This window comes from Copidosoma floridanum, unplaced genomic scaffold (assembly GCF_036245765.1).
Source record: "Copidosoma floridanum isolate Cflo_tuat_1 unplaced genomic scaffold, Cflo_Japanese_pri ptg000008l, whole genome shotgun sequence".
Lineage (NCBI taxonomy): Eukaryota > Metazoa > Arthropoda > Insecta > Hymenoptera > Encyrtidae > Copidosoma > Copidosoma floridanum.
Window position 1 is genome coordinate 5,997,404 of NW_028321885.1, and position 27,308 is coordinate 6,024,711.

The 27,308-nt window shown below is 32.7% G+C and overlaps 1 protein-coding gene across 1 annotated transcript in view; it reads right to left on the reverse strand.

Annotated features, from left to right (window-relative positions):
* Positions 1-655: 655 nt before the first annotated feature.
* Positions 656-27,308, reverse strand: part of LOC106645021 (peroxisomal N(1)-acetyl-spermine/spermidine oxidase) — a 62,816-nt gene continuing 36,163 nt past the window's right edge. The window contains exon 3 of the mRNA XM_023391709.2: positions 656-1,646. Coding sequence (XP_023247477.2) covers positions 833-1,646 — 814 coding nt within the window. The 3' untranslated portion in view covers positions 656-832. The remainder of the gene's footprint in view (positions 1,647-27,308) is intronic.

Below are 27,308 nucleotides of genomic sequence, written 5' to 3' on the forward strand. Positions count from 1 at the left end.
ATTACCTCCAAATTAAAAAAAAAATTGTTCTACGTGTTTTCAAACTGGAGATATTAGATTTCGAACATAGTTATCTCCATTTTTATCGTTTCAGAACATAGTGCGCTGCCTAGCTTGACGGCCTATGTGTGCTCTCTGGCCAAGAGTGCGTACCCTAGAAGATACCAATTTTCTTTACATACAAGTAGTGTTATTACAATTATATATTATTACTAAGTTAGTTCAACTCAAATTCATGTAAAAGCTCAACGTTGTGGCATTAAAGAATTTCAAAGTTACTTGTAAATATGCCCCTTATTACATGATCCTTCGCCCACGTGCTCACGCAAAACTCTCTTCTTGCGAGATCTGTAGAAAGACCTATAAGAACTTGCTAAGAATATGATTTATTACTAGCACATCATTCAAGTTATACAAGCAAGGCAGCGATTTATATTATGCAGCATATTAACGCTTAAAACGTTAAAAACAACAGCCTACGTGAATAAGTGGTGACGACAATGGTAAAATCTAGCATATGATGAAAAAATAAAAATAAAATTTTTTACTGTACAATGTTATGTATTTCAATAGTAAAATGTTTAACAAAATCTTATTTAATATTTAGTGATTGAAGTCATAACCTTAAACTATTAAGTCCTGACAAAGCTCTAGTTTAAAGAAGTTGTATTAAAATGAAAAGACATATTTACCGTTGAAAAAAACAAAAATTTTTTTTAATAAATACGAAAAATTTATATCAGCATATGTGTAAGTGTGTGTTTGTATATTTACAAGTTACTTTATATCTTTATGATTTTAATTTATGTGCTGTCGGATTACTTTTTAAGTCCTACGAAAGATGGATTCCATTTATCCAAGAGCTTAGGTCGTTTGTTTCATCACAACTGAGTAAATCTTTCTTTTCCCAATCTTTCGGTTGAAGAAGTATCTGAGCTGCAGTTCGTCCACTAAGATATGCTCCATGTACTGTACTGTAAAATGATAAGTGTGTGTGCTCGCCAGCAAAAGCTACTTTTACTTTAGACGGGTCATTATCCACAGTAAGAGGTTCAGAAATAGTTTGAATATCTGCTTGACTAGCACCAACCGCCATTGCTGTGTATGAGCCACAAGAATATGGCTCGGAATACCAATTAGTATAAATACATCTGCGTGGAAAGGGTACAAAAGGGTCATTCAAAAAACTACGTAAAATATTAGTACAAACTTGAGATACTTCATTTTCACTTAAGCTTTCCATATGCACTGCAGCTTTACCTGATATCCACCCTAATAATATTGTTTCCGATATTTTAATAAAGGAATAGATCTTTCTAAACCAACTTTTCTTCAAATTGCTTTGTTCTTCACTGGATATACATCCATCGTCCCACAATAGCATTACTTCAGAAACATTAGGATTTAAAAAAGGCCTATCGTATTCTAATATTATTTTATTTACCGTACCAAACATTAATTTTTCTATGGATTGTAATTTTTGTGCCGTTAAAATTGGTTCGAATATACTATATGCACTCTTCTTAAGTACACCCAGAGGCAATGTGCATATTACTTGTTCACAAGTGATTATGGTTCCATTATTACATTCAACTTTTATAGAACTGCTATCTTTCTCTACATCATTTATTGAATCTGATCGCCATCTGAAAATTATTATTTTATTCCATTTATATTTTATCTCAAACAATACATTGTAAAATATTATTTATCAAGTGAAAAAGATGATATCAGTACTTCAAGTACAAGAAATGTCTCCACTTAATTTTCGTTAAAACAATTTACAATGTCCTGTTGCTATTAATTTTTTTGCAAATGTGTTATGTAGATGTTTAAAATATATCATATACAACAACTGTTATACTATTTCAAACTGAACCAACTGTATACACAACTACATGAACAGCACTTAAAGCGAACATGTGTGTGCTATTTGGATCTAATCACACATACGTACACGCAACATTATTACGAGCAGTTTTGATAGTTTAATTAAAATTAATTCTTGGTGATTGGCATGGAAACATTTAGTTTGATCTGCTAGTCATATAAACTCCAGACAAGAAAAACTTCTTGTATGTAATCACTACGCTGCAAGCTTGATTTGATATTATTCAAGGATATTACAAAAAAAGACAAATAAAAAAGAAAGTTATAATCCACGTAATATTTTCAGTTAGTGTTCATAATAAGTTAGTTAGCATTTATGATGACATTACCTAGATAGCTTTTGTAGGTTCCCATACCTCCTATTCCCTCTCCTGTATTTCAGTGTCGATAATCTTGATTTTCATATTTTTTATGTACCTGCTATTGTTTCTAAGCAGCTTACACCTCCTCGTCCATTACTCAATCATTTCAAGGATTTAGCTCATTATTTTGTACAAGTATTTATGACAAACAATAATGTAATGATCTGATGGTTTTACTACACTGTAATATTTCGAAATTTTAAACCATTATTTTACAAAGTTTTTCGTAGAGTTTAGAATTATTTTACTAGGTAACGTACATCCTCATGCTAATAGTAAATTAATTCATTCGATTATTTGCGTATACCTTAAGAGTTACCCGTTACACCCATTGTATAATTTTTTCCTTTACAATAAAGTGTGAGTATTTTACTGCTAGTTATTATAGGCTTGCGTTATTCCTTAATAAAATATTTTTATTTATAGATTATTTTATGTTTTATTTAAGATAAACAAATAATTGTATGAATATAAGAAAAATAAAAAAAATAAAAAACTAGAAATTATGATGAAACTTATGGTAGACGTTCCATATCACAAATAAGTAAGGTCATTAACTGAAATTTAAGCAGTTAAAGTTATAATTTTAATTTTTGTCACGTACAATATACTTGACATACTCGATGCGGATATCGAGCCACCAAAACTTGATAGTAACAGATAAATTGCAAAGAGAGGCCCCATGCACGTGGTAGGGGAGTGAAGTTGACGACAGTCGAGAAGTTAAGTTCGAGGTGGATCAGAGAAGAGTCGTCTTGTTGTGGCAGTTGCGTTGCACTTTCTCTGCAAGGAGAGAATTGAGTCTGTAAGATAGAAAGACACGTGCACATTTTCTTACAGATAAGAGATTCTAATACAGTAACTTCAATCACGATTCACGCCTTTATTTACTAAATAACTGAGAAATCCATGTAACAGCTGGCTCAGCCAGTTAAGTCAGCGCACGTATGTTGGCATAGGGGCGTACAACTGATGACATAATAATGCACGTAAGAGTGCAATTAATACAGCCGTTCGTGGTGGAAGTTGTGACTCAGCGGTTTGCGTAAGGTCTCGTTAATCTATGGTTGATTAGTTTAAGCTATAGCTCCACCTTTTTGTTACAATAATTAAATCATTTTATCAACTGTACCAAATTTATCCGCTCCCAATCTACCGGAAAATCCTCAAACCTTCTATATGTAACATTAGTGGCAGCAGAAACTGTCAATTTGGATAAGTTAGATGACCTCTTACGTAAGTCGCCCACATTCTAATAGATCAAAACGTCAACTCCTGGATGTAGTTTTGGGTTTAGCATCATATTTATAATGAGAATCACAAGTTAGAGGATGATAATAATACTATTTACCGTTGCAAGCCTCGCAACTATCAACAGATAAGTAAATATTGATCTTATTAATAAATTACTACCTATAATTGCTTCCCCATAGTTTCCCTGGTTACCCCTTGCAAACTTTATTGGCCATCAGCTTGCACTTGAAATCATATTAAATTATTCACTTTCTTTATATAATTGTAAAATGATCGTTTAATGTACTTCGCTTTTGTGCATAAAAATTGATTATTGCATAATACAGAACATTGAAGAATAAGCTTTCGAAACTTTTTCTGAAAAATGAGGACAATTTAAATAATAAATTATTAGAAAAGAGAAAAAATACTAATAATCTAGAAACAGGCAGAAAAATATGTTTAGAAAAGTATGAGCCTATAAACTTTGGATGATCATTTTACAATAAATTTTGGTTGACACCATACACTATGAAATGTGTGTGAGTCCTTTAATGTGAGTAGAAGTTTGCAAAATATTGTAGGCAATAGACTTTGTTACTTCAACGAAATGTTAGATTCCCATTGGCATCTTCAAAGTCTTAATGGTGGAGAAGTCACAGAGAATTTCGAAAAACGTGATTTTCTATTTAATTACGCATTAAATACAAGGGTTGCAAATAACGTAACGAATAAATTCATATGAACACCTAAAGGAATTAAGAAATAAAATCCAGTCTTTTACATAGCAACACGTACTCAAAGTTCTACAGATCAACAAAGTTCTGGAAAATGTTTTAGTCATTAGACTCTCGTTCAAAAACGTATCGAGGAATGGAATGTCCACCTCCAACCTTTTTCAACTATCACCTAACCTTACAACAACGAGATTGTGCAAGCCAGCAAACCAGACAATTCGATGAATATTTCTACGCCACAGAAATGTTACTAATGTAGCTGATTGGAATAATTCCGAAATTTGATGAAAACATGGATAGCCTAGCAAGGTTTTGTAGGACAGTCTGACATGTCATCGAAAGATTCCCTGAGTACGAAGACAACATTTTATTTAGTTTGGAAGCAAAGCTGACAGGCGGTGCCACGAAAATATTTTCACCTCACATGGCATCCTATTATATGATTGAGGCGTTTCTAGCAGGTATCACATCATATCACAACAGCACCACTAATGTCGAGAGCTTGCAGGTGTAGACCTGGGCAGTCACTTAGGATAGAGGAGAAGGTGTTAGTAATAACATATTTAATTGGTACAACTTTAAACTTCCAGTGCGTCTGTCAAAAAAAATGTCAAAATCTGTCAAAACCGGTTTTTTGCGATTGATGGGAAAACCACGCGTCAGATAGAAAAAAACGTGTCATGAAAAAAAACCGCAATGCAAAAAAAAATACTTTTTTTAAATTCTGGTTGGTCCAGGAGTTTTGCTCAAACCGCAAAAACCGTGTTTTTGAAATTCGATAACTCATGTTCTAACTAATATTCAGAGCTTTAATTTAGACTCAAGGTAGGTACTGCAGCCTTTAACATTCACATTAAATTTTAGCTTAATTGGATGTAAAATTTTTGCAAACTGTAGCAAAAACCAAAAAAAGGTCCTTCCATAAAACAGCTATGAAAAGTTGTTAGCTAACGTACATAAATTTTTCAAAGCTCTTTTATTCGTCTCAAGTTACTCCACAATACATTAAAGTTACATCAAATTTGATGCTGTGAAAGTACTGTAGATGTTCACAGCAAAAAAATTAAGATTCTGACATTGGCGTGGCGGTATGGTGGCGTCCGTTCAGCAGCTAAGGCCCAATTCCACTTAAAAATATTGTTTTCACAAGTACGATACAATTTATATAGTACTACTGATGATGCTAGATTTAGAGAATTAGATCTCGATCGACGAATATGTAAAATTTACGATGCAGGGCTACTGCACTGAACGTTGGAGTAATAAGTTTAGATCGGGAGTCTCGCCAGATACCAGTACTTAATGCGCGCTATTAGTGCCATAGATGGTTCAACTCACGCTAGACGCTGTACTCAGGGCGCAATATGCAAGTGGATTGCCTCAATAATCGTCCTTCTTGATATTTGCGTAGAGGTTGAAAACTTTACAGACGTACATTACGAGGGATCGCATCAGCACATCGATGTCAGTGACTCGCAAATCAACAAAGATAGCTCTGACTTAGCCGTAGTGAAAAACTTTTTTTGGATACAATATCCTTTTCCAATGATAAATAAAATAATGTCAATTAGTAGTGGAATCGCTGGGGATGAAAACATTAATTGCCACAAAGAACTTGAAATACGAACAATGGCTATGAATAAAGTAGTAGGTAAAAGTTTCAGCAACGTTAAGTTCGAACGTAGATGTAAGGTGCTTTCTATAAAAGCCGTAACGTTGTCAATAAAATTTAACAACGAGATCACCACAATAGACCCAACGCTACTTTTCCAACGTACTTCGTTAAAAGTTGAAACGAAATCCAACATGAAATTTCATCTCAGATACGAGTTAGCACCGTGTTCATTATACCTATTTGATAAAATGGGCCTACAAAAAATATTAAGTCCATGTTCAGCATGAATTTCGAATCAACAACAGCACCAACAGCCGACGTAGCTTTTGTCATTGACGGCGGTTGGCTGTTACATACAGTACTGTGGCATGTAAATTACTCAATTAATAGTATTTTACAACATTACGTGAAATACAGAAGACAAATAATTCATAATGAAGTGCGATATATGTCAGAGGAAGAAACTTGTAAGATTGAAAACTGGGCTACCAATGGTAATAATGGATACTTTGTCTTATGCATTTGAAAAAATTCTCATTATTTTTTAGGGCTTTGTGGGAGTTACGGAAGGAGAAAATATATGGATTTTAATAGTGAGGAATCTGTTGTCAAAATGTATTATTCTAGAGGCAGCAACATCATCCAATGCCATTGAAACGGCAAGAATATTATTCAAAGAAGAATTTGCAAAATTGTTCAATATAGCTAAGTATTACTACTACTTTATGTCATACCATCCCCAGTCGAACTGTAGTACAGAACAAATATATCATACAGTTACGGAGTAACTTAAGGTTCTTCGTGACAATCGGAAAGATTACGACCAGTAGCTTATATAAACTTGCATACAATGTCATAAAACATGAAAGTATTGAGTTCACACCGTTCGAAGTAGTGTTTGGCAGAAAAGCCCACACCTCACCAGAGTAGCCTGGAGAACATAAGCAAAAGAGGTAACAGAATATGTTAAGAATCTTAAATTTGTATAATTCTAGATACTTTCGAGGAATCACAAATCGTAGTAGCCTTAAATCTTTTGCAGGCCAAAACAGGACAACATTGTAAAACTAAACTACGTTGAAAAAATAAAATGAGCATTTGGAAGAGCATCTGCCTAAAAATTATAAGGGACTCTAAAAAACCTTGTCAATCAAACCTTTTTCCTTTTTCGGCCTTCAGATGTAATAAATAAAAAATAAAATATTAAGAGAGCTACCGATCCAATTTTTTATTCAAACATTTAAAGCTACATCACTTTACACGGTATTTTCTTTTTTTAGGGCTGAGATGGAACTATCAGCATGAAATAAATGGTCCGTAAGTCGAATTAAGAACAATTCAGGCCTATTTATAGAGAAAGCAGGCCAGATAGCTCCTTCAAGTACATTATTGAGCATAAAACGACTTATAGACCTACCATTGCTGCGAGAGCAAGAAGAAAATTTGCTAACTGTATAGAAAACTTTAGCAAAATACAACATTATTATTGACCACGTATGAATTTAACAAATAATGGAAGTCCGTAAGAGCATACACCTAGCACTACGGGAAACGAATCAAGTTATGGACATGCTTTGCACATAAGACTTCATACTGATAGAACATAACGGTGCACACAAGCCTACATCAGTTATGCCTTTATGAGTAAAGAGCAATGATGGCTCTTTGGCTCATTAGATGAGGATGACTACAATTGTTTAGAAGGCATGCTTAAATTAGCAGAAAATAACACAGCTGAATCAACTAATTTACTAACTGAATAGACTTAGGTAATTAGAACCACATTAGGTGATCATGAAAAAAAAAAAATAACTTCACCTTGCTAATGACAGTAAAAGTTAGGCAAATCAAATCAATTGTCAGGTATATGGACATGCAGTGCAGACTAGACTTGCTTGCATAATTACACAACAGTTCCATGTAAATGCTGAAGTACTGGTAGACGCGATACTTTTTGCACTGAAGAGTAGTATCCATCTAGAAATTATTGACTCACAGATATTTCAACAAGAAGCCTAAGAGCAGCCAGAATGCATCCAGAATAGACTTTTCCATTAACAAAAAAAGTATCCGTTCACAAGTGCTAGAAATTCCAAGTCACTATATTTCTAAACAGACCGTATCTTATGTGTCACATAGCCTATCCACTACTTAATAAACATACGTTTTCGTTATATAAGGCAATCCCGGCTACAAAGCATCACATAATAATCAGCTTATAATCGCCTCATATTTTGGCATAATATTCAGTTAATATTCACCTAATTTTCCCATAATCATTACCTGATTTTTAGCTGGATTATCACCTAATATGCGATTGATGATAATCAGCTGATTATTAGGTAAAAATCAGCTAAATGTCAGGTAAACTCTGTTTAGTAAGCTTCAAGCAAAGCTCACCTGAGTCAAATGATATTTACACTATATTTGGCTGATTTTTACCTGTTATCAGCTGATTATCATTAACTACACATCAGACGATAATCACGTGATAATTATGAGAAAATCGGGTCAATATCAGGTGAACATCACGCCAAAATGTAAGGTGATTATCAGCTGATTATCATTTGGCGCTTAGAAACAAGGCCTTTTTAACCAAACACAACTTGATAAATAGTACAAATACGTTTGCATACTTGTAGCCCAGGACCCTTTACGTAGCTCTTAACAACACTCCTAAGTTCTACAAGTATTTCAACCAAAATCTTAGGCAAATGCAATAAGCTAGGAAGTTACCAAAAATACAGAGCCTATACGTGACGTTAAAAAGCATTCTGGTCGTGAAATAATACTAGCGATTAGAAGTGAGACGTCTCCGCAGGGTTGCAATATAAGGATGGCAAGACTACCAGAGACAAATTAGCATTGACTAAAAGCTTTTAACAGCTTCATATTTTCGTTAAACAACAACAAAAATCCTTACATTCAATGCCAAGGTATCACTGATTTGAAACAATGACTTCAGAAACGCGTTTACTTAAACCACGATGTATAAACGTGTAACACATTGGGATCAAGCGAATTCTTTTCACTGTTGTCGGCTCAACGAATATTTTCAACACAAGAACAGGAATCATTAGACGGAACCATCAGAAACGGGCTATGAATACAAAATAAAAAAAAACAACAACAAAAAATAAACCAAAAAAAAAAAAAACAGAGGGCGCTTGTGTACGCAAGTATGACCTTATACTTCTGTGAACTTATTTGGCAAACAATATAATTATGAGTATTAAAATACCTTCTATAAAACAATATTGTATACGAAAGTGGTGCAATTATCGTAGAAATGAGTATACCTATGTTGATTGGGTACGGTTTCAATTGATGTTTTAATATTTAATAAATTGACAATTATAAAGAATATATTATGGCACAATACAATATGAAGAGTATATAGGCTGTCCAGTACAAGACTGTGCGCTTTCATCGAATCTTCTGATGATTTCAAAACAACTTTCTCCTTCCTACACTGATTACGTCTCTAATATCACGCTTATATCTATCACATACGCTCACAAACTTATTTCTAGTTCATATAGAATACCCAAAATATAATTTTACCTAAACAGTTTGGGAAAACCATCCTGCAGTACCACTTTCTTCAATAGTGTAGTAATATACATGCCGTAAATGTCCCTTCAAGACGTTAATCACACATAGGTCTTACGGACACGTATTATTCAAATTAAACGTGTATTCAAAATAGCATAAAAAATTGCAGATACTCCCACAGTACCCTTTTTTATACGTTTACTTTCCAAAAATTGCAATTGACCATGTAATCTTATGAAAAAATAACTTAAAACTGCATTAATATGATCTGTAGAAGTCTCCCAATTTTTTGGTATGAAAGATAACTTTGAGATAAACCGATTGAATTTTTAAATAGATCCGCAAGTTGGTTTTTAAATGAGTTTAAAAAGAGAAGATCAAGTATGCCTTAAAGCGTCTGTGTAAGTACATCCGTATGAGAAAAATAATTTCCAGCGTCACAGCATATATTTGCGCTCCTTCCACCTCTCTGAAATTTGTTCTCAATCACAAAGGAAGAATTGTGAAACAAGAAAATGCAATAAAAATCAATTGTTGTATTTGTACAGTACGGACATTTTTTTAATTCAGTTATGAGAATTCTAAAAAAATGAAAAAATTGTGTAAAGATGATTTATTTATTTTAAAAGTAACAATTTAATGATAAATGAATAAATGTTCCAAATTTTTGGAAAAAACATGTACTTAAGGATATGTTCCATTAAATAACTTATTTATTTGATGTAAAATGAAATCCAATGAATAAATTCACGATGAATAACAATTTACATTGAAAACAATTTACATTGCAAATAATTTATGTGGAAAATAAGTTACGAACTGTAAGATAAAATAAAGTAATCGGTTTTCGAATGTCGGGCCCGCTCATAGCAGAGTGAGTAAAGGGCTGGCGCGCCAGGTAGGGTCACGTGGCCTTTTCAATTAGAACGGACCCACCAAAGTTTTTTTAATGTATTTTTGCCTGCTGAACACGATTATCGATGGTGGGTCGCGATCCGGATGGACAATTTTTTTTTATCAACAAATTTTATAAACAAATAAAAATTATTCATTTTTTTGGAAAAAAAAGATTTTTTCCTATTCTTTAGCTCATTTTAAACAAAAAAGTTTCAACACACTATATGCCTAAACTCAATACTTTTCCCGTAAAAAATTCGACAACTTTTAAAAAATGCGTTTTTTGCTATTTTCAATAGCTTGCTACTTAAAGCCCGATTAATATTTTTCAACTCAACACCTCTCAAATTGTGAGCCAAACATAGTATTTGATGAATACGTAAAGACCAATTGATTTTATTTGGTTGTTCTTATCCAGCGAGCTTGACGGTCTGTGCCTTTTTAATGTGACCGTACGGCCTCGGCGCAATACAATAGATTCTGGCATTAAATGTTTGTTATCTGGACAGCCATACATAGATTGTTTTTTATATATTTTTGCCTGCTGAACATGATTATTGATGATGGGTCGTAATATCGAAGGTGATAAATGTTTTTTTTTTAACAAATTTTATTAACAAATTGCAAAAATGTAATTTTTTCTAAAAATAAAACTTTTGATTACTGGTTTATGCTAATTTGTTAACAACAAGAAACTGACTACATAGCAATATATATATACTACCATAAGCCCCTATACAAACTGGAGAATTAAAAACTTTTTAGTAAAAAAATATAATAAAAGCAAAAAAAACATTATTATTGATGGTGGGTCGCGATCCAGATGGACAATTTTTTTTTATCAACAAATTTTATAAACAAGTAAAAATTATTCTTTTTTTTGAAAAAAAAAATTTTTTCCTATTCTTTAGCTCATTTTGAACAAAAAAGTTTTTTATACACCATATGCCTAAACCCAATACTTTTCCCGTAAAAAATTCGACAACTTTCAAAAAATGCGTTTTTTGCTATTTTCAATAGCTTGCTACTTAAAGCCCGATTAATATTTTTCAACTCAACACCTCTCAAATTGTGAGCCAAACATAGTCTTTGATGAATACGTAAAGACCAATTGATTTTATTTGGTTGTTCTTATCCAGCGAGCTTGACGGTCTGTGCCTTTTTAATGTGACCGTACGGCCTCGGTGCAATACAATATGTTCTGGCATTAAATGTTTGTTATCTGGACAGCCATACATAGATTGTTTTTTATGTATTTTTGCCTGCTGAACATGATTATTGATGGTGGGTCGTAATATCGAAGGTGATCAATGTTTTTTTTTTTTCCAAAAAAATGTATAATTTTTATTTGTTTATAAAATTTGTTGATAAAAAAAAATTGTCCATCCAGATCGCGACCCTTCATCGATAATCGTGTTCAGCAGGCAAAAATACATTAAAAGAACTTTGGTGGGTCCGTTCTAATTGAAAAGGCCACGGGACCCTACCTGGCACCTAAACTAAATGTGCAAAAGCACGGGGGTTCAAATTTCTTTGGGAACTGTTTTTTTTGTTCTTTTATTTTTTTCAAGAAATTGGTTAAAAGAAGAAAATAAGTAAAATTAAAAATGTGTGATGCGGTGGAATGATGTTGGGTGGTGTGGTGCGATAATGTTGGATAGTGGGTGGTGTAAGAGGACTGGAAGTACGTCAAGAGAGGCGGGATGATGGGGGAGAATCAAGCAAAATCCACTTCCGTGACACTTTTTCTCAAGGTCACCAATCTGAAATCGTTAAATTTATAGGGCAAAACGTGCCTGTAGAAGTATAACTTCAAAAATATTTTTTACAATACAAATTTTGATAATATACAATAATCGCAAGTTAAGTTAAGTGTATAACACACCTCTGATTCTTACGAAAGGGTCGTACAATCGTAATATTATCAGAGTTTCATGTTTAGCTGATTTTACACTCTGCACAAATATAAATGACATAAGTACACGTGTGCAATACAATCAGATTAGAATCGCAAGCAGTTCCTAGTGAGAAGCGTATAAACAGTACATGTGTTCCTACTACTAGGAATGAAAGAAGGCCGCCACATTATAAATATGTACGTCTAAAATTTTTATCTTATCAGAATTAAAGTTATATGCAAATTTTATTTTATTTTGGGACAAGACAGATCCATCCTGTTTGTTTATTATGTCTTTTTTGTGTTCTGTTATTCTTGATTTTAGAGTTCTCGATGTATGACCAACATAATAACAGTTGCAATTTTCACATGGTATGTGGTAAACAAGGTTTTGTTTTTAAAGTGGCTCAGTCCTTTTCAAAAGGAAAGAGTAAATTCAACGTATTATTTTAACTGTATACAAAATCAATGTAGAGCTTTTTACAATAATATTTAATATGACTGTGCAAGTGGGGAGTGTACGGTTATGAGAAAATAAGTTTATAATTATGATCATTTCTATTGCGACTGTTAACTGTATTCATGTTTCATAAGGATAGTTGTTAGCTAGTGAGAATTCATTAAGCAATTTTAAATTATCATCATGAAACTAAATGTCTCCTAATTTAAGGAGGCTTGGGCGATTTTGAATTAAATGCTGGCTAGGTCTGAAATTCAGAAATTATATAGATAAAGTTTGCTAGATTTTTTTAGGAAAACAAAATAGGTAGGCCAACACATTTATTTTCGAGAAAATCGATTGTAAAAATTCGTCATTTTAACACGCAACCTTACGGAACCCGAAATTCAATAGACTACCGTACTGCAATAAAAAGCTGTGGGCCCACACATTAAATTGGTACATGTACTTGAAAGTATAAAGAATCTGTTATTTAAAAAAAAAAATAGGATCAACACGTTAAATTTTGAGAAAAAAGCGAGGAAAACATCGAACATGAGAATTGTTTTGTTCAGGTACTGTGAGTGCGCATGCGCTGTACATTCATAAACATACAAGCATGAAAATTTAAGTCTAACACAAGTATAGGTATATAATAGCAGATGAGAGCAAGAGAGTACAGTGTTGTCAGCTTTATCGTGGCAGGGCCGTCATCTTTACACAAGGTACCTCGGGAAAACTAATAAATTTTTTAATATCGATTTTCCCAATGACTTTTCCGCGTATTATTGCTGTTTTGTTCACACATGTGTATATTAAAAATGATTATAAAAAAAATATTACAAAGAATCATTTGTACCCCACAGGGGCCCCTCAATAGATACAACACCAAACGCCCAAGCCTCCTTAATAGGAAAGTTTACTAGTGTCTAAACTATACATGTATTATGTTGTATTGGAGAGTAGTAGAACAAATTCAAGTACCGACCATAGTGTGTGAGATTTTGGTACCAATTACTTAGTACTGAATTATTTTGTTGAATCCCAAGCAGAAATAATTTTGTTTGATAAGTTGGTAATAATGACTTTTAAAAATTAGTAGGAAATATAAAAAAATAATAACAGTTTTTAATGTCGAGACAAGTAATAAGACTTATTATTCACAAGTGTCTGTCACAAGTTGTTATTAAAACTTTTAAATACTTATTGTTAGTTTTTTTTTTTTTGTTCTCGAGATCGAACGGTACAACCATGCCCATAAAAATTGTTATTTTTTATTATTTTTCATTTTTTTTTCTGATACAAAATTTAAAACAATAAATATAATCTATTATTAACAATAATTAGTAGCTATCATTTTTTTTAAATCTTAAAAATCTAGTATCAAATAGTGATGATAAATCATAAAAGTTGTTTCTAGTTGCTACTTTTTTGATGTTTTTATAATGACATTCATGACGAAAAAAAAAAAAATAATAAAAAATGATAAAAAATAATAACTAATGATAAAAATTATTAAACTTTATTATAGTCTCAAATTTGGACTTTATTAAATATTATTATTAGTTATTATTTTTTTTTCGTTACTTAATCACAAAAAAAATTTCTGCTGGGGATGACAAGTTCCAAACCAAGAAAATAATGCTGCTGTTATTATTTGTCTTAACAGTGAATAATAATTCAGGACACTAGCTATTGTAATTGTTTTTAGTATAGTTACTATATTTAGTAGATTGACATATAAGGATATCTTCCACATAGCGTACATACAGTGGAATATCAAAACACAATTTCTTTAAGCATGAATTTTCAAGTTAAAGCATGTCAAGGTCACAAAATATTGGACTTAATGTTAAACTATAACTCAAGATCTTTAACAAAGTGGCTTTAAACATTAGCAAATAACCTAAGGGTCACTGTTTAAACTACTAAAGATTAAATAACCTAACTTCAAATTTTGAATATCAAAATCCGTGAGCTTTTTTTACGGAATTCTGTAAACTTATGTATTGTGTAGCTCACCAGAGCGTTACAGAGGAGTTCCCTGTAAACAGACACTACATTAACATCAATAGTTTGTACATCGAAAACAGGAGAATAAATGAATAAATTCACATTGAAAAAATGATGGATATTGATGTTGTGTCCATTTATATCGATCTGAACTCAAATAACGTCAAAGTAAAAAAAGAAACTCTGAATACATACAAACATTTGGGCTACCTTGAGGTTTCATAATCATGAACTTAAATTTCTACTTTTTGCACTATTTTCTCGAATATTTTTCTGAAAACTAAGAAGCCTTTAGCGAAGAACAGGGAGAACGATTCCATCAGAATCTTATAAGTTTTAAGAATAGGTACCCAGGAGTTTGGGATGAGAACATGTTAGCACACTTAAGTTGGAACCTTAAAAGAGATACAGCTACTGTGCATAAAAAAAAATCTCTTTATCAATCATTCAAAAAGAAGAAAACACGTGGTTCCGAAAAAAAAAGTTTTAGCAAAGCAGCATTATATTGATAAAAATTATGTACATACATTTTTAATATTGATCGTCTTTTATTTGATTACGCATTATATCAATAAATAAAAGTATATCACGTCTTTTGTACTTAGAAATATTACTTTTACGTTTAGACTAAGTAATCTATATAGTAATCAAAAAATGTATTTATTTATTAAACATTCTTGGATGACAAAGCATATAATTTAAATATAATGTAAAAAATGCATTGAATTGTTGAAAGATAAATGGAATAAATTTGTGAACAACAAAATGCATATTGACCTTTGACATCTTATTGTCGCTTACACACTTTTTCTAGAGACAATAAAAGTACATAAGTAATTTTTTACTGAAAAAAAATTCAAGCATTCTGTTCAAAAGATAGATAACATAGCTGAAGTAGGCTTTGGTTTTGAGGCCATTGTCTCCAAGATCTATGGTTATAAGTGCTATGGAGTGCATAAGGGTTAAAACTTAGTTGATTAGGGCTTTAGTGGTTAAGAAAATAATGATGAGACAGTTGGCTTGTATTTTAAAGCTAGTCTGTTAAATATCTTTAGTTGTGGTTGCCATGAGTTGCATAAGTTCACAAAATTGCGTGAAAAAACTTAGGTTGTCTAATTTTTGGGATTTGAGATAAGGTTATTAAAGCTTTTGTGTATCAGAAAGTGATCCTATGTTAGCATATGTTATAAGCTATTTTGTTAAAGATCTTAAGTTATCGTACCAATAAGTGCAGACGTTTATAGAATTTCGTAAAAAAGCTTAAGTTACTGGATTTTCGGGAGTTTGAAGTAAGGTTGTGCGAGCTTTGATGATTCAGAAAGCAATTTGTGTATTGTTGGCTTTATACTAAGGCTAGTCTGCCGAAAATCTTTTTTACTAGGGGCCACGGGTTATATAAATTTACGTAATACGGTCAAGAAACTTACGTTATTACATTTTTGGGAAGATTAAGGTTAGGTTGCGTCAGTTTGGATATATCAGAAAGTGATTCTATATTTGTCACCTTACGTTTAAAGCTACTTTGTTTGTGATTTTTGGTAATAGTACGAATAAGCCCAAAATTATCCAAAATTTCTTAAAAAACCTTAAGTTACTAGATATTTGGAGGTGTGAGATTAGGTTGTGCAAGCTTTGATGGTTTCTGTCTTGCAATCTACAAAAACAATGTATTTTGTACAGAGCTTTAATCCCTAGTACAGCGGTTGAATAAAAACCAAAAAAAAATCATCGATTTTATAATAGGATTTTTCTATTGGTTTCTTATCGGTATTTGCACCCATAAATACAGATAAAAACTGTAATGGTGAGAAATAGATTTTCATTGTAATCAGGATATGATTGAACAAAACTAATCACACATTATCATCTACCATCTGGATGGCAACCCCAAAACGGGGGGACTAAAGTATTTTTCACAAAATTCTAATAAAAATTAATAACTTTTTCTTCAATTTACACATAGAATACTTTAGTCCATTCGATTTGGTATTGCCAATTTGGATGGTAGGACCTCAATTTGTCAATTTATTTTGTTCAATCATATCCTAGTTACAATAAACGATATGGAAAATCCATTATTGACCATTACAGATTTTATCTGGATTTACGGGTGCAAATACTGATAAGAAACCAATAGAAAAAACTTATTGTAAAATCAATTAATTTTTTCTTGGACCGCAATATTAGGGACAGGGCTAAAGAAAAATTGAAGAAATTTTCAGTGACAAAAGATGCATATGAATGAGATGATAACTTGTCGTTAATTGGGAGATTTTATGATTTAGTAGTAGCAACATTTGCTGCTTTTTGCTTTCTGTTGGACGGTTTTATTTGCAACCATTCGCTGTATGCAGTAATCTGAAACAGCACCACCTGCATAAAAAAATGGTGTGTTGAATAACACATGTAAATAGTCTGTTATGGGTTACAAATTTTATAAATTTATTTTTGCACTTGTATTTTTGACATAAGGGTATTCAGTAAGGATAATTTGTTTCAAACAGTTGTTTGTGAAGCCTTAAAATATTTTTTTTCATATAATTTACAATTAATTTTCTTGTGTACATACATGGAAAAAAATGTGCTTTATGAGTTTAACGATTAGCTCTCCCCATTAAAAAAATCTTGGATACTATTACCAAGATATTGAAGCACCTTTTAGAAATATATTGAACGATCGATGCAAAATGAACACGTAAGATGTTTTGCACAAGTCTTACGTAACTTTTACATTACGTATATTGCATAAAGTGAAAATAACACTAGCAGCAGAAGTACACAAGTCTTGCAACAGAGCTTTTACGCAAGAAAGATCCCGGAAGCATACAGATCATCGTTTTACGCACTTTCCTTGCATAAAACTGTGCTACTAGGCATACTTTTGATAATATTTTTGAAGCCAGATTTGCTTTCTATGAGTCCAAAAGCTGTTTAGTTCTAAAGTATTTATTTAAAAATCAATTAATTTTTATTGGCAATTTATGTGGGTACATTTTTTGCCATGACACGAGTACAAGTGACTTTTTTCTTATACATCAAAGTACATATATTGTAGTCGAGGTATAATATAAATTTATATTGTATTATAATTTATGTTAACATATTTCATGAGACATTTTTGACATTGAGCATATTATATATGGTCATATAGATTCACGTGTATTTTTTGATTCTTGAAATCATTTCTAGTTGCGCATACGTATTCTTCGGCTGGCTTACGTATCTTAGACTATCATTCCAAGCCAGGGCACAGAAAAAACGAAGTGCCCGGACTGAGAATAGAACCTGCAACCCTTAGAAAAGTGTAGTTTTTGAGGCTAGCACGCTAACTACTGAGCAAATCCACTCCATAATATAGTGTTTGTTTATTTGTTTTTTTTTTTTAACATTATAGTGTCATATATCCGGCTCTTAATTAAGTCACTACTCTGGGCACTCGACACTTTGGAAAAGGAAGGGAAGGGGTGGATAGGGAAAAATAGGCAATTTCGCTGCACGATGGTTGCTCATCCCCTTTACAAGGAGTATTGCGTGGTGAAGAAGCACATGTGAAAAATTACAGAGGTACTTGCCCGAAAATGTTACACTGGCCGAGAATTGAACCACGGTCTCCCGCTTGTCGATCCGCAACCTAATCAACTGAGCCACCGTGCGCTCTAGTGTTTAGTTGCTGAGTGCAAGAGTTTGGCACCATCTGATGTCAGAATAGAGTGAACAAAGTGATTAGAAAATTAAAAAATGTATGTCTTATTGAGTATCGAGTCCTAAAAAGTTCAACAAGCTTGTATTTTTTTCTCACTTAGGGCATCACTGTCGTTATTTACCCTCTTTTATAAGCTTCGAGCTTGAAAGTGAAAAGGGGGGATGATAAGACAAATACACGCACATACAATAAAATCATCTTAGATAAAACTTGTGTAAAATGATTACGGCAGTTATGAAATGGGCTTGCCTTCATGCCAGAAATCAATAACTTAGGCAATTCTTGGGCATCAACCATTACTTATGAGATGAATCAGGACTGTATAGTAAGTAACTTCAAGGTGAGTAACGGTTCAGTTAAATACGCCACTGCTAGAAAAGCGTATAAATATTCCAATATTCCTCAATTTAGTGTTTTGACATTAAATGACGGTCTAAATGACATTTTACATTATAAAAAAGTACGACAGAAGTGCTTAAAACATGGAGTACAAATATTTTAAAGAAAGAGAGTATGTTTAATAATATGCTCAATGATGAATATGCGAATGTAGAAATGTGAAAAGTGGGTATAAAGGATAAAACACATGTTAAATAAATATCATCAAATGAAGAACTATGTATGAAAAAAATGTGCTGAAAGAGTATAATTATAAGAGTATGTTTAGAATTCCACATATCCAAATTGGGGTATACGGGTGCAAATGCCGATGGCCGTAATCTATTTGAATTTATTTGTTTCTCCCAGTTCATCAGTGTACATAAATTTATTTTGTTAAAAATTGTGTTTAATTTTTAGGCATCGATCCCTTTATCCAAAACTTTGTTTTTCCTTAGGATACTAGTTAATTTCATTTACGCATGTATGCTGTAACAAGCTTTAATTCTCTTATACGTAATGTTTTCTAATGATTATCGTTTTTGAGTTTGCTAAATAATAAATATCTACATAATCTAATGTGTAATATTCGTTATTACTTTTTGCAGTTTACATTGTACATAAAAAGTTTACAGCTGACGAAAAAACATTAAAAAAATGTGTTAGGACTCATCTGTAAAACCATCATATAACTTTTGCTTTCAATACAATAAATGAATTCCATATAAATATATCATATACAGCCCATACACTACTTTTGGTAAATAGTAAACGTATTATTTGCAAAGTGGAGTTTAGTATAAGTTCGATTTTATAGGAATTAGTCAACTCTTACTTCTGTATAACTATTTAGAAATATTTTGACTCATAATTGTATTGTCTATATCAGTTATTTGGGTTTCAATTTGAGAATCACCATTTTATAGCATAAATGGTTAATTAATTTCATTAGGTGATTGTTGCATACTATATGCAACTAATATAATTAATGTTATACGCACTTATTATTATCTGTACGTTGGATAATTTTTCTGTTATTTATTGTACAGTTAGCGCTTATAGCAAATAAAATGTTATTGATACTTATTCGGTTTTGGCAATAAAACTTACAAATAAATGCGTACAAATCGTAAAACTATAGTCAGACCCATGTTAGTCATGATTGATTGCAGTACTTGTAAAATAAATTATTTTTTATGATCGATTTTACGTTTAGTTTAATGTACCGTCTTCTTTAGTGGATGGTTTTTTTTCTAACATCGAATCTTATATAGTTTTCAATACAATTATAGAGTACTCCATACGAACCAATAGAAATAATCATTTAAATGGCTGTTAAGTAAAATAAGTTCCAACAGATTTTAAACAATCGCGCACAGAAATCGCGTTTTTCTCATAAATTCCAATAAATTTCGTCGGCTGAAAGGAGAGCTACAGGTATATCTACAAATGACGATAAAAATCCATAAGAAACTGATCATGTAGTAGTACAAATGCTGTTAAAAATCACAATAGAAAACAAATACTAATTTAGTAGTACTAAAAAACTACAATTGAAATTGGGCAGGGATTCTCAATAAGAACCAATAATATCATTGCTTTAAATCGCTGTTATGTATAATAAAAACCAATACTTCCACAAAAGTATCGTGCCGTGTTCGGATTTTCCTTGTCAATTCCAATACAAAGATAAATTTGAACGCAGGGCTTTTAGATTTTAGATACACCTGCAAAGTCCAATAAAAATCCATTATGCAGTAATCTCCAAACCCATTCATTTACTGGACAAAGCTTGTAGGATACTGTACAGTACAGACTTATTTAACTCTCGATAAATGCTGATATATTTTCCATGAACTCCAATAAAAGTCGCTTGTTGTGTATACAGCTACATTTCTTATTCATTAAATATTTGCATATCTTATAAAATCACACTGATTAATTGTAAGGAATTTCCCATAAACACCAAAAAATCATTGATTCACTTCTCGATAGTATGTTAAAACGAAAGTACTGTCCTATAAAAATTGTTAAATTAAATTAGCGTAAAAGCCAATAAAAACATGATTTAAATGACGTAACCAAATCCTACTATGACCAACAAAGGTGAATATAATTCTTCCTGGGCTTTTCCAGTAGACTCTTATAAAAGTAATAATTCAGTGCGCTGTCTTTTTTTCCAGTCGAATAAAATCCAATACAATCTATTAGTATTTATTAAATGCTGATACGTTTCCCATAAACTCCTATAAAAGTCGCTTGTTATGTATACAGCTACATTTCTTATTCATTAAATATTTGCAAATCATCATAAAATCACAATGATCATTTGTAAGGTATTTCCCATATGCACACATAAATAATTGATTTGCTATGGATTTTATATGAAATTACAGGTGCAAACACATATCACAGTCTTATAAAATTTTTTTTTCATCATTTTTTATTGAACTAGCAGTACTAGGGATAAGATTCTAGACATCAAGAAACTGATGCAGAACATTTATTAAGATTGAAATAGCAGCGTCAAAATGAACGAATAAAAAATCCATTTCCTTAGAGATCAGCTTTTTATTATAATGCTGACAGTAATCATTTAAATCTTTCAGATTTTAAAATAGGTAGAGTGATATGAGCTTGTTTTCTGTTTTCATTGTGGTATTAAGAAAAGGAAATACTACGCTTTAGGAATTTATTACCCTGGTAAAAAAGTTGTAAAATTGGCAAAAACAATTTTCCAACTAAATATTTTTGGTCAGATTAAAATCCTTACAGTTTTAACAAATGGCCCTTTTCACTTATCATAATATGGGAAAATGCATATTCACGGCCTTTTGAGGACAACAGTTATTTTATGACGTAAGGAACGTACGGTATTTCTCAGGATAATTATTATTTTTTTTTGTTTACAGCTTATTATTTGACAAAATAACTGCATGGATTCCCAACAAATACATTTTAATAAGAAGATTTTTGGTCTGAAAAGTGTCAGGGATAAATGTTAAATTTTTAACTGAAAACCTATTACATGTCAACACACTGTGGTGTTCCATTTAGTGAATCTCGGGCGAAACTAAGGGGTCTCTAATGACATGTAAAATTAAAAATAAAGGATAACTCCAGGTGATACGACTTTGTGTATCACAAATATATTAAATTGTTGTTGTTTATTTTGTAGAAAACTTTTAACTCCGTAGAGAGTCTGCGGAATAAGAAATTATTGGTTAAGTGCCCAGCTAAAAATTTGTCATAAGGTCTTACATAAGTTCTTGCATAATTACCTATATAATTTCTTATGTCAGTTCTTATGTTATTTCTTACGTAGGTTCTTATATAAGTTCTTTTAACAGAACTTGTGTTAGAACTTGTACACGAACTTACATTTGCTTATCAACCAAGAACTTATGTAAGATCTTATATGATTTCTTATGTAAGTTCTTATGTAAGTCTTTATAAGAGTTCGTGTATCAGTCGTTTGAACGTATTCAAATACTATCTAGATACATACATGGTGAATTTTAAAAATCTTTTTTGCATGAAAGCTGTTAAAATAGCTAATATATATTAGTGAATACAAAAAAAGCATCTCTTACCTACACCAAGGGGATTTTAACCTGGTCCCGAGAATCCCTAGTCAAGTGTCTTACCCACTTGGCCAGAGTGGATTCGATACATGGAAAAGAATAGACGTCCTCATAAAGTACACCTGATACTAATATCGATGTTATTAAGTCCTAAAGTTATTGCTTTTTACAATCTCTGATACTAGTTAAGGAATGTGTTTTTCCACTTCTTCTTTAAATTAAATACTATTTTTTTAAACTTTATTTCATGTAGTAACTTATATTTTAAGAATTTATATAATCTTTTGAGTAATGTTTATACAAGTGAGAAACTATTCTTGCTGCTGGTTTTTGATACCGACATTAAAGTATTGAAGAGAAGAAGTTAATCCTCAACTTTGTTGTTGTAACAATTACAATAAATTCATTACACTTTTAAAAATAGATTATTTTTCCCTTAGAATAAAAAGTACAAGTAAAGTTTAAATAAAATCTGTGATCGAAAAGTAGTTGTTAAATCAATTACCAGATTTATTGTCGAGAAACGCATTATCAGACTCAAAATAATATACGTTTATAAAATGTTCATTAACCACTGAGATAACCAAGGTGGTAAATGTTATCCACAAAATAAAAAACTAAACAGTTTTAGAAGTACCTTACAAGGACGTTAATTCTTTCCCAAGTATCAAATCCACTCTGGCCAAGTGGGTAAGACACTCGTCTAGAGATTCTCCGAACTAGGTTCAATAAATCCCCTTAGTGGAGGTAAGAAATGCTTTTTTTGTATTTACTAATTTATATTAGCTTTTTCACAGCTTTTATGCAGGAAAAATTTAAAAATTCACCGTGTATGTATGTAGATAGTAATTAAACACGTTTAAACGACTTATACACGAACTCTTATAAGAACTTAAATAAGAACTTACATAAGATGTTATGTAAGTTCTCGGTTGATAAGCAAATGTCAAATCATGTACAAGTTCTGACATAAGTTCTATTTAAAGAACTCTATGAGAACTTACATAAGAACATATGTAAGAAATTACATAAGAAATTAGTCAAGAAATGACATAAGAACTTATGTAAGAACTTATAACAAATTTTTAGCTAAGTGAATTAGATCCTACTACAACTTATGCTTGTACACAAGAGGAACGTGTTGTAGAATACAGCTATCTTAAAGAAAGTTAAAGCTAGCTGCTTTACTGTATGAAAAGATTTTTAAAAAGTTGTTTTTAAACCTATATTAAACAGACCTAACTGAGCTTATGTCCTTTCCACTTATACGTCTAATTACAGCATAAATAATTCAATTATAGTACAGATGTTGTAAAATATAACGTGATGATGAATGAGCTGTAAATAATAATTAAACCAATAATTTTCAAAATAAAATGATCCTGCAAGTATTTTTATTTTACACGTTTATGGCATAATAGTTATAAACAATGCTTTGTTTATCGAAAGCATGCAGCGATTATGAGAAAATGTCAGCTTTTGTACCTAGTGGTGCATGTCTCTAAGGCAACCTTCAGGCCCGAGAGACTTGCAAAGCAGGGCCCAAGGGACTCTTTGTGCTTGCCCTAGTTGCATGTGTACTAGGTGCGTACTTTGTTTTTCCTACTGGAAGCGCTGTAACCGTCTAAATGTTGAAAAAAACGTCTAAAGTAGAAAAGTTCTTTTTACAAATTATAAAAACAAAAATTAAGGAGTAGTTATGTGACTGTAATGCTTGTCGGTGAATTAGAAATTCATACGACCAATGGTATACAAGCGAATGTTGATACATCTAAATCATTGTATCAAGAGGTGCATATGCATAGATGGCGGCACTTTTAATACAAGCACTTTATGTCCTCCATACATGCCCTTTTTTTCAATATCCAACATACTTAAGACTCACAGTATCAAACCACATTAATTCTTCTTCCAAAATGTTTTCTTAAGAAATAAATAAGAATGAGAAAGATATCCTCCCTGGGTTCGAATCGAATACACAACCTCTCGTTTACTAGACAGTTGCTCTACCACCTGAGCTACTGAGGTCTTTTTGATATAATGATTTAGATGCATCAACATTCGCTTGTAATTGGTTGTGTGAATTTCTAAAAATTAAGGAGTCCTTTGAGAGTTTTTTAAAATACTTGCATATGCGAATAAAGTAATAAGCATGCAGGCAGCAGCACACGCTGAAGAGAAAAGGACCCGTGGAGCCAGCAGCTTCAGCGTGTGCTGCTGCCTGCCTCTGCAGGCTATTGTGACAACACCGCTGCTGCTGATCGTACTTTGGTCGTCGTCAGCGTGTGCTGCTGCCTGCCTCTGCAGGCTATTGAGACAACACCGCTGCTGCTGCTGGCTCCACGGGTCCTTTCATCTTCAGCGTGTGCTGCTGCCTGCCTCTGCAGGCTATTGTGACAACACCGCTGCTGCTGCTCGTACTTTGGTCATCGTCAGCGTGTACTGCTGCCTGCCTCTGCAGGCTATTGTGACAAGACCGCTGCTGCTGCTGGCTCCACGGGTCCTTTCATCTTCAGCGTGTGCTGCTGCCTGCCTCTGCAGGCTATTGAGTCAGCACCGCTGCTGTCAAGTCCTGCAGGTCTTTCGAACTCAACATAACTACGAATACTTGGTCCTGTTTACACGGTTTGTAAAATTGTATATTTTGTGGTATGTAATATCAGTTCCTTATAGTTTTTCGTTTTTTTGTTTACCGATTGACTTGAATATATTTTTGCGAACTTAACTTTATGTAAGCACTTGTAAAAATTAAGAACACTACCGTCGTTTAGCGTTATTGTTGAATTAGTTAGATTTTGTCTGACTCAAATTTGGCTACGGTGCGCGGTTTGTATTTATTTATTGAATAATTATTACTTGAATTGAAATTTACCTTATCAAAATGGATAACCTTTATGAGGTACAAGTTAAGCTGTTTAACAAAATTAAAGGTTCCTTTACAAACTTTAAGAAACTTGGCCAGGTAAAAATGACCAGGGGTCAGGCTGACTCTAGGCTTGAACAACTCAGAGATACTTTTCAACAGTTTAAATCTACTCATAATGATATTATGAATATAAAACCTTTACCCACAACTCATGATTATTTTAAAAATGAGTGCTATGAAGTGGTAGAGGATACTTTTTATTCAGTTTAGGGTGATTTTAACGATTTTTTCAATTCGCTTACTAATCATTCGAATCCAACAGGCACCTTACCTCCTGCCAATGCCAATGTAAGTTCGTTTCAGAGTTTCTCTTCTTTACCTTCAATAAACTTGCCATCCTTTGATGGTGATTTTGCTAGTTGGGAGAATTTTCGCGATGTTTATAGGACTATAGTCCATAGGAAGCAAGAATTACCAGCTATTATTGAATATCAACATCTTAGGGCGCATCTAAAGGGTGAAGCTTCAGACCTCATTAAAAATATACCCTTATCTGAAGAGAGTTATATACAGGCCTGGGATACCATAACCCAGTATTATGATAATAAACGTCGTCTCATTAATACGTATACAACTACTATCCTCAGTTGTCAAGCTATAAGAGGCAGTTTTTGCTCTGAAATGAAGCGCATATCTAAGGAGATGATAAGTTCTGTTGATTCCTTGATATCTTTAGAGAGAGCAGTAGGAGATGCTGACATATTTATCGCTCTTGTAGTTAGTAGATTTGACTTTCAAACGAACAAGGATTGGCAAAAAATGTTGGGTAGTAGCAGTGATCCTCCTACTTTAGGTCAACTACGAGACTTCGTTTCGGCACAAATCATTACAATGGAATCATTTTCTTGTAAACCTGTAAATAAGATTGTAAATATTCACGCAACTACTCCTTTTAAAAATATGGGATCTTCTAGTGGTAAGCCTATATCTGGTGTTACTGCACATCAGACAGTTGTTTCAGATTCCATTGTTTGCCAATTCTGTGATCAAAAACATCATCTTGTATCTTGTGATTCATTTAAATCACAGGAGTGGAGCGATAAATGGAAATTCCTGAAGTCCCATCATCTCCGTATTAATTGTTTTGGTACTCACCTTAATCGGGAGTGCTCTGTTAATAATAAGTGTTCACACTGCAACCAAAAGTATCACACCATTATGCACACAGGGGATAAGTCCAGCTCTACATCTGTCTCTACTAAAAATAAGCAAACAAAATCTGTTAATAACTTGACGAACTCTTTTACTGTACAAAACCAAGCTCAGATTTCTTCGTCATGTAGTAGTAATAAAATCGTCTCACCCAAGGTGCTTCTAGCTACTGCTCGTGTTTTCGTGTATGCCACTGATGGATCTCGCCTATTGGTACGAGCTCTCATTAATCAGTGCTCACAGAGTTGTCTTATCACTAAATGTCTCTGTGATATGCTGCATTTGAAACCGAGATCAGTTAGTACGACTCTGTCAGGAGTGGGTGGACTGATTTCCATGGACTCTAGTAAATCAGTTGCTTTCAAATTTAGGCCTTATTTTGAGTCTGGTTTTGAGCACCGTGTTGATGCGTTAGTCGTGCCAAAAATTTCTTCCTACGAACCACCTCTGGGTAGTTGTTTGGCAAATTTAGATTATGGGAAGGATGTAATTCTAGCAGATCCAGAATTTTACAGTTTAGATAAAATTGATATTTTGTTAGATGCACCTGTCCATGCAATTATTATCGGTCAGGAAGTTCGCAAACTAGCCCCTGACTACCCAGTTGCCTCTGCTTCGCAAAGTGGTTGGTTGTTATCGGGTCAGATGCCCTTTGGTTCAGGATCCAACTTGTCACAAAAATCACTAGTTATGGTTAATGTTGAGGAAACTCAGCTTAATGAGTTAGTTCAGCGGTTTTGGACTATTGAGGAACCTCTCAAGCCTCGAAAAATTTTGAGTAAAGACGAGATAGCCTGTGATGAGATTTTCTTCAATTCACACTCTCGAGATTCAACCGGCAGGTATGTTGTACGGCTTCCTTTGAAGGTTAATCCTAAAACTCTTCCTGAACTACAAAGACAATCGTACCAATCAGCGTTGGCAGTT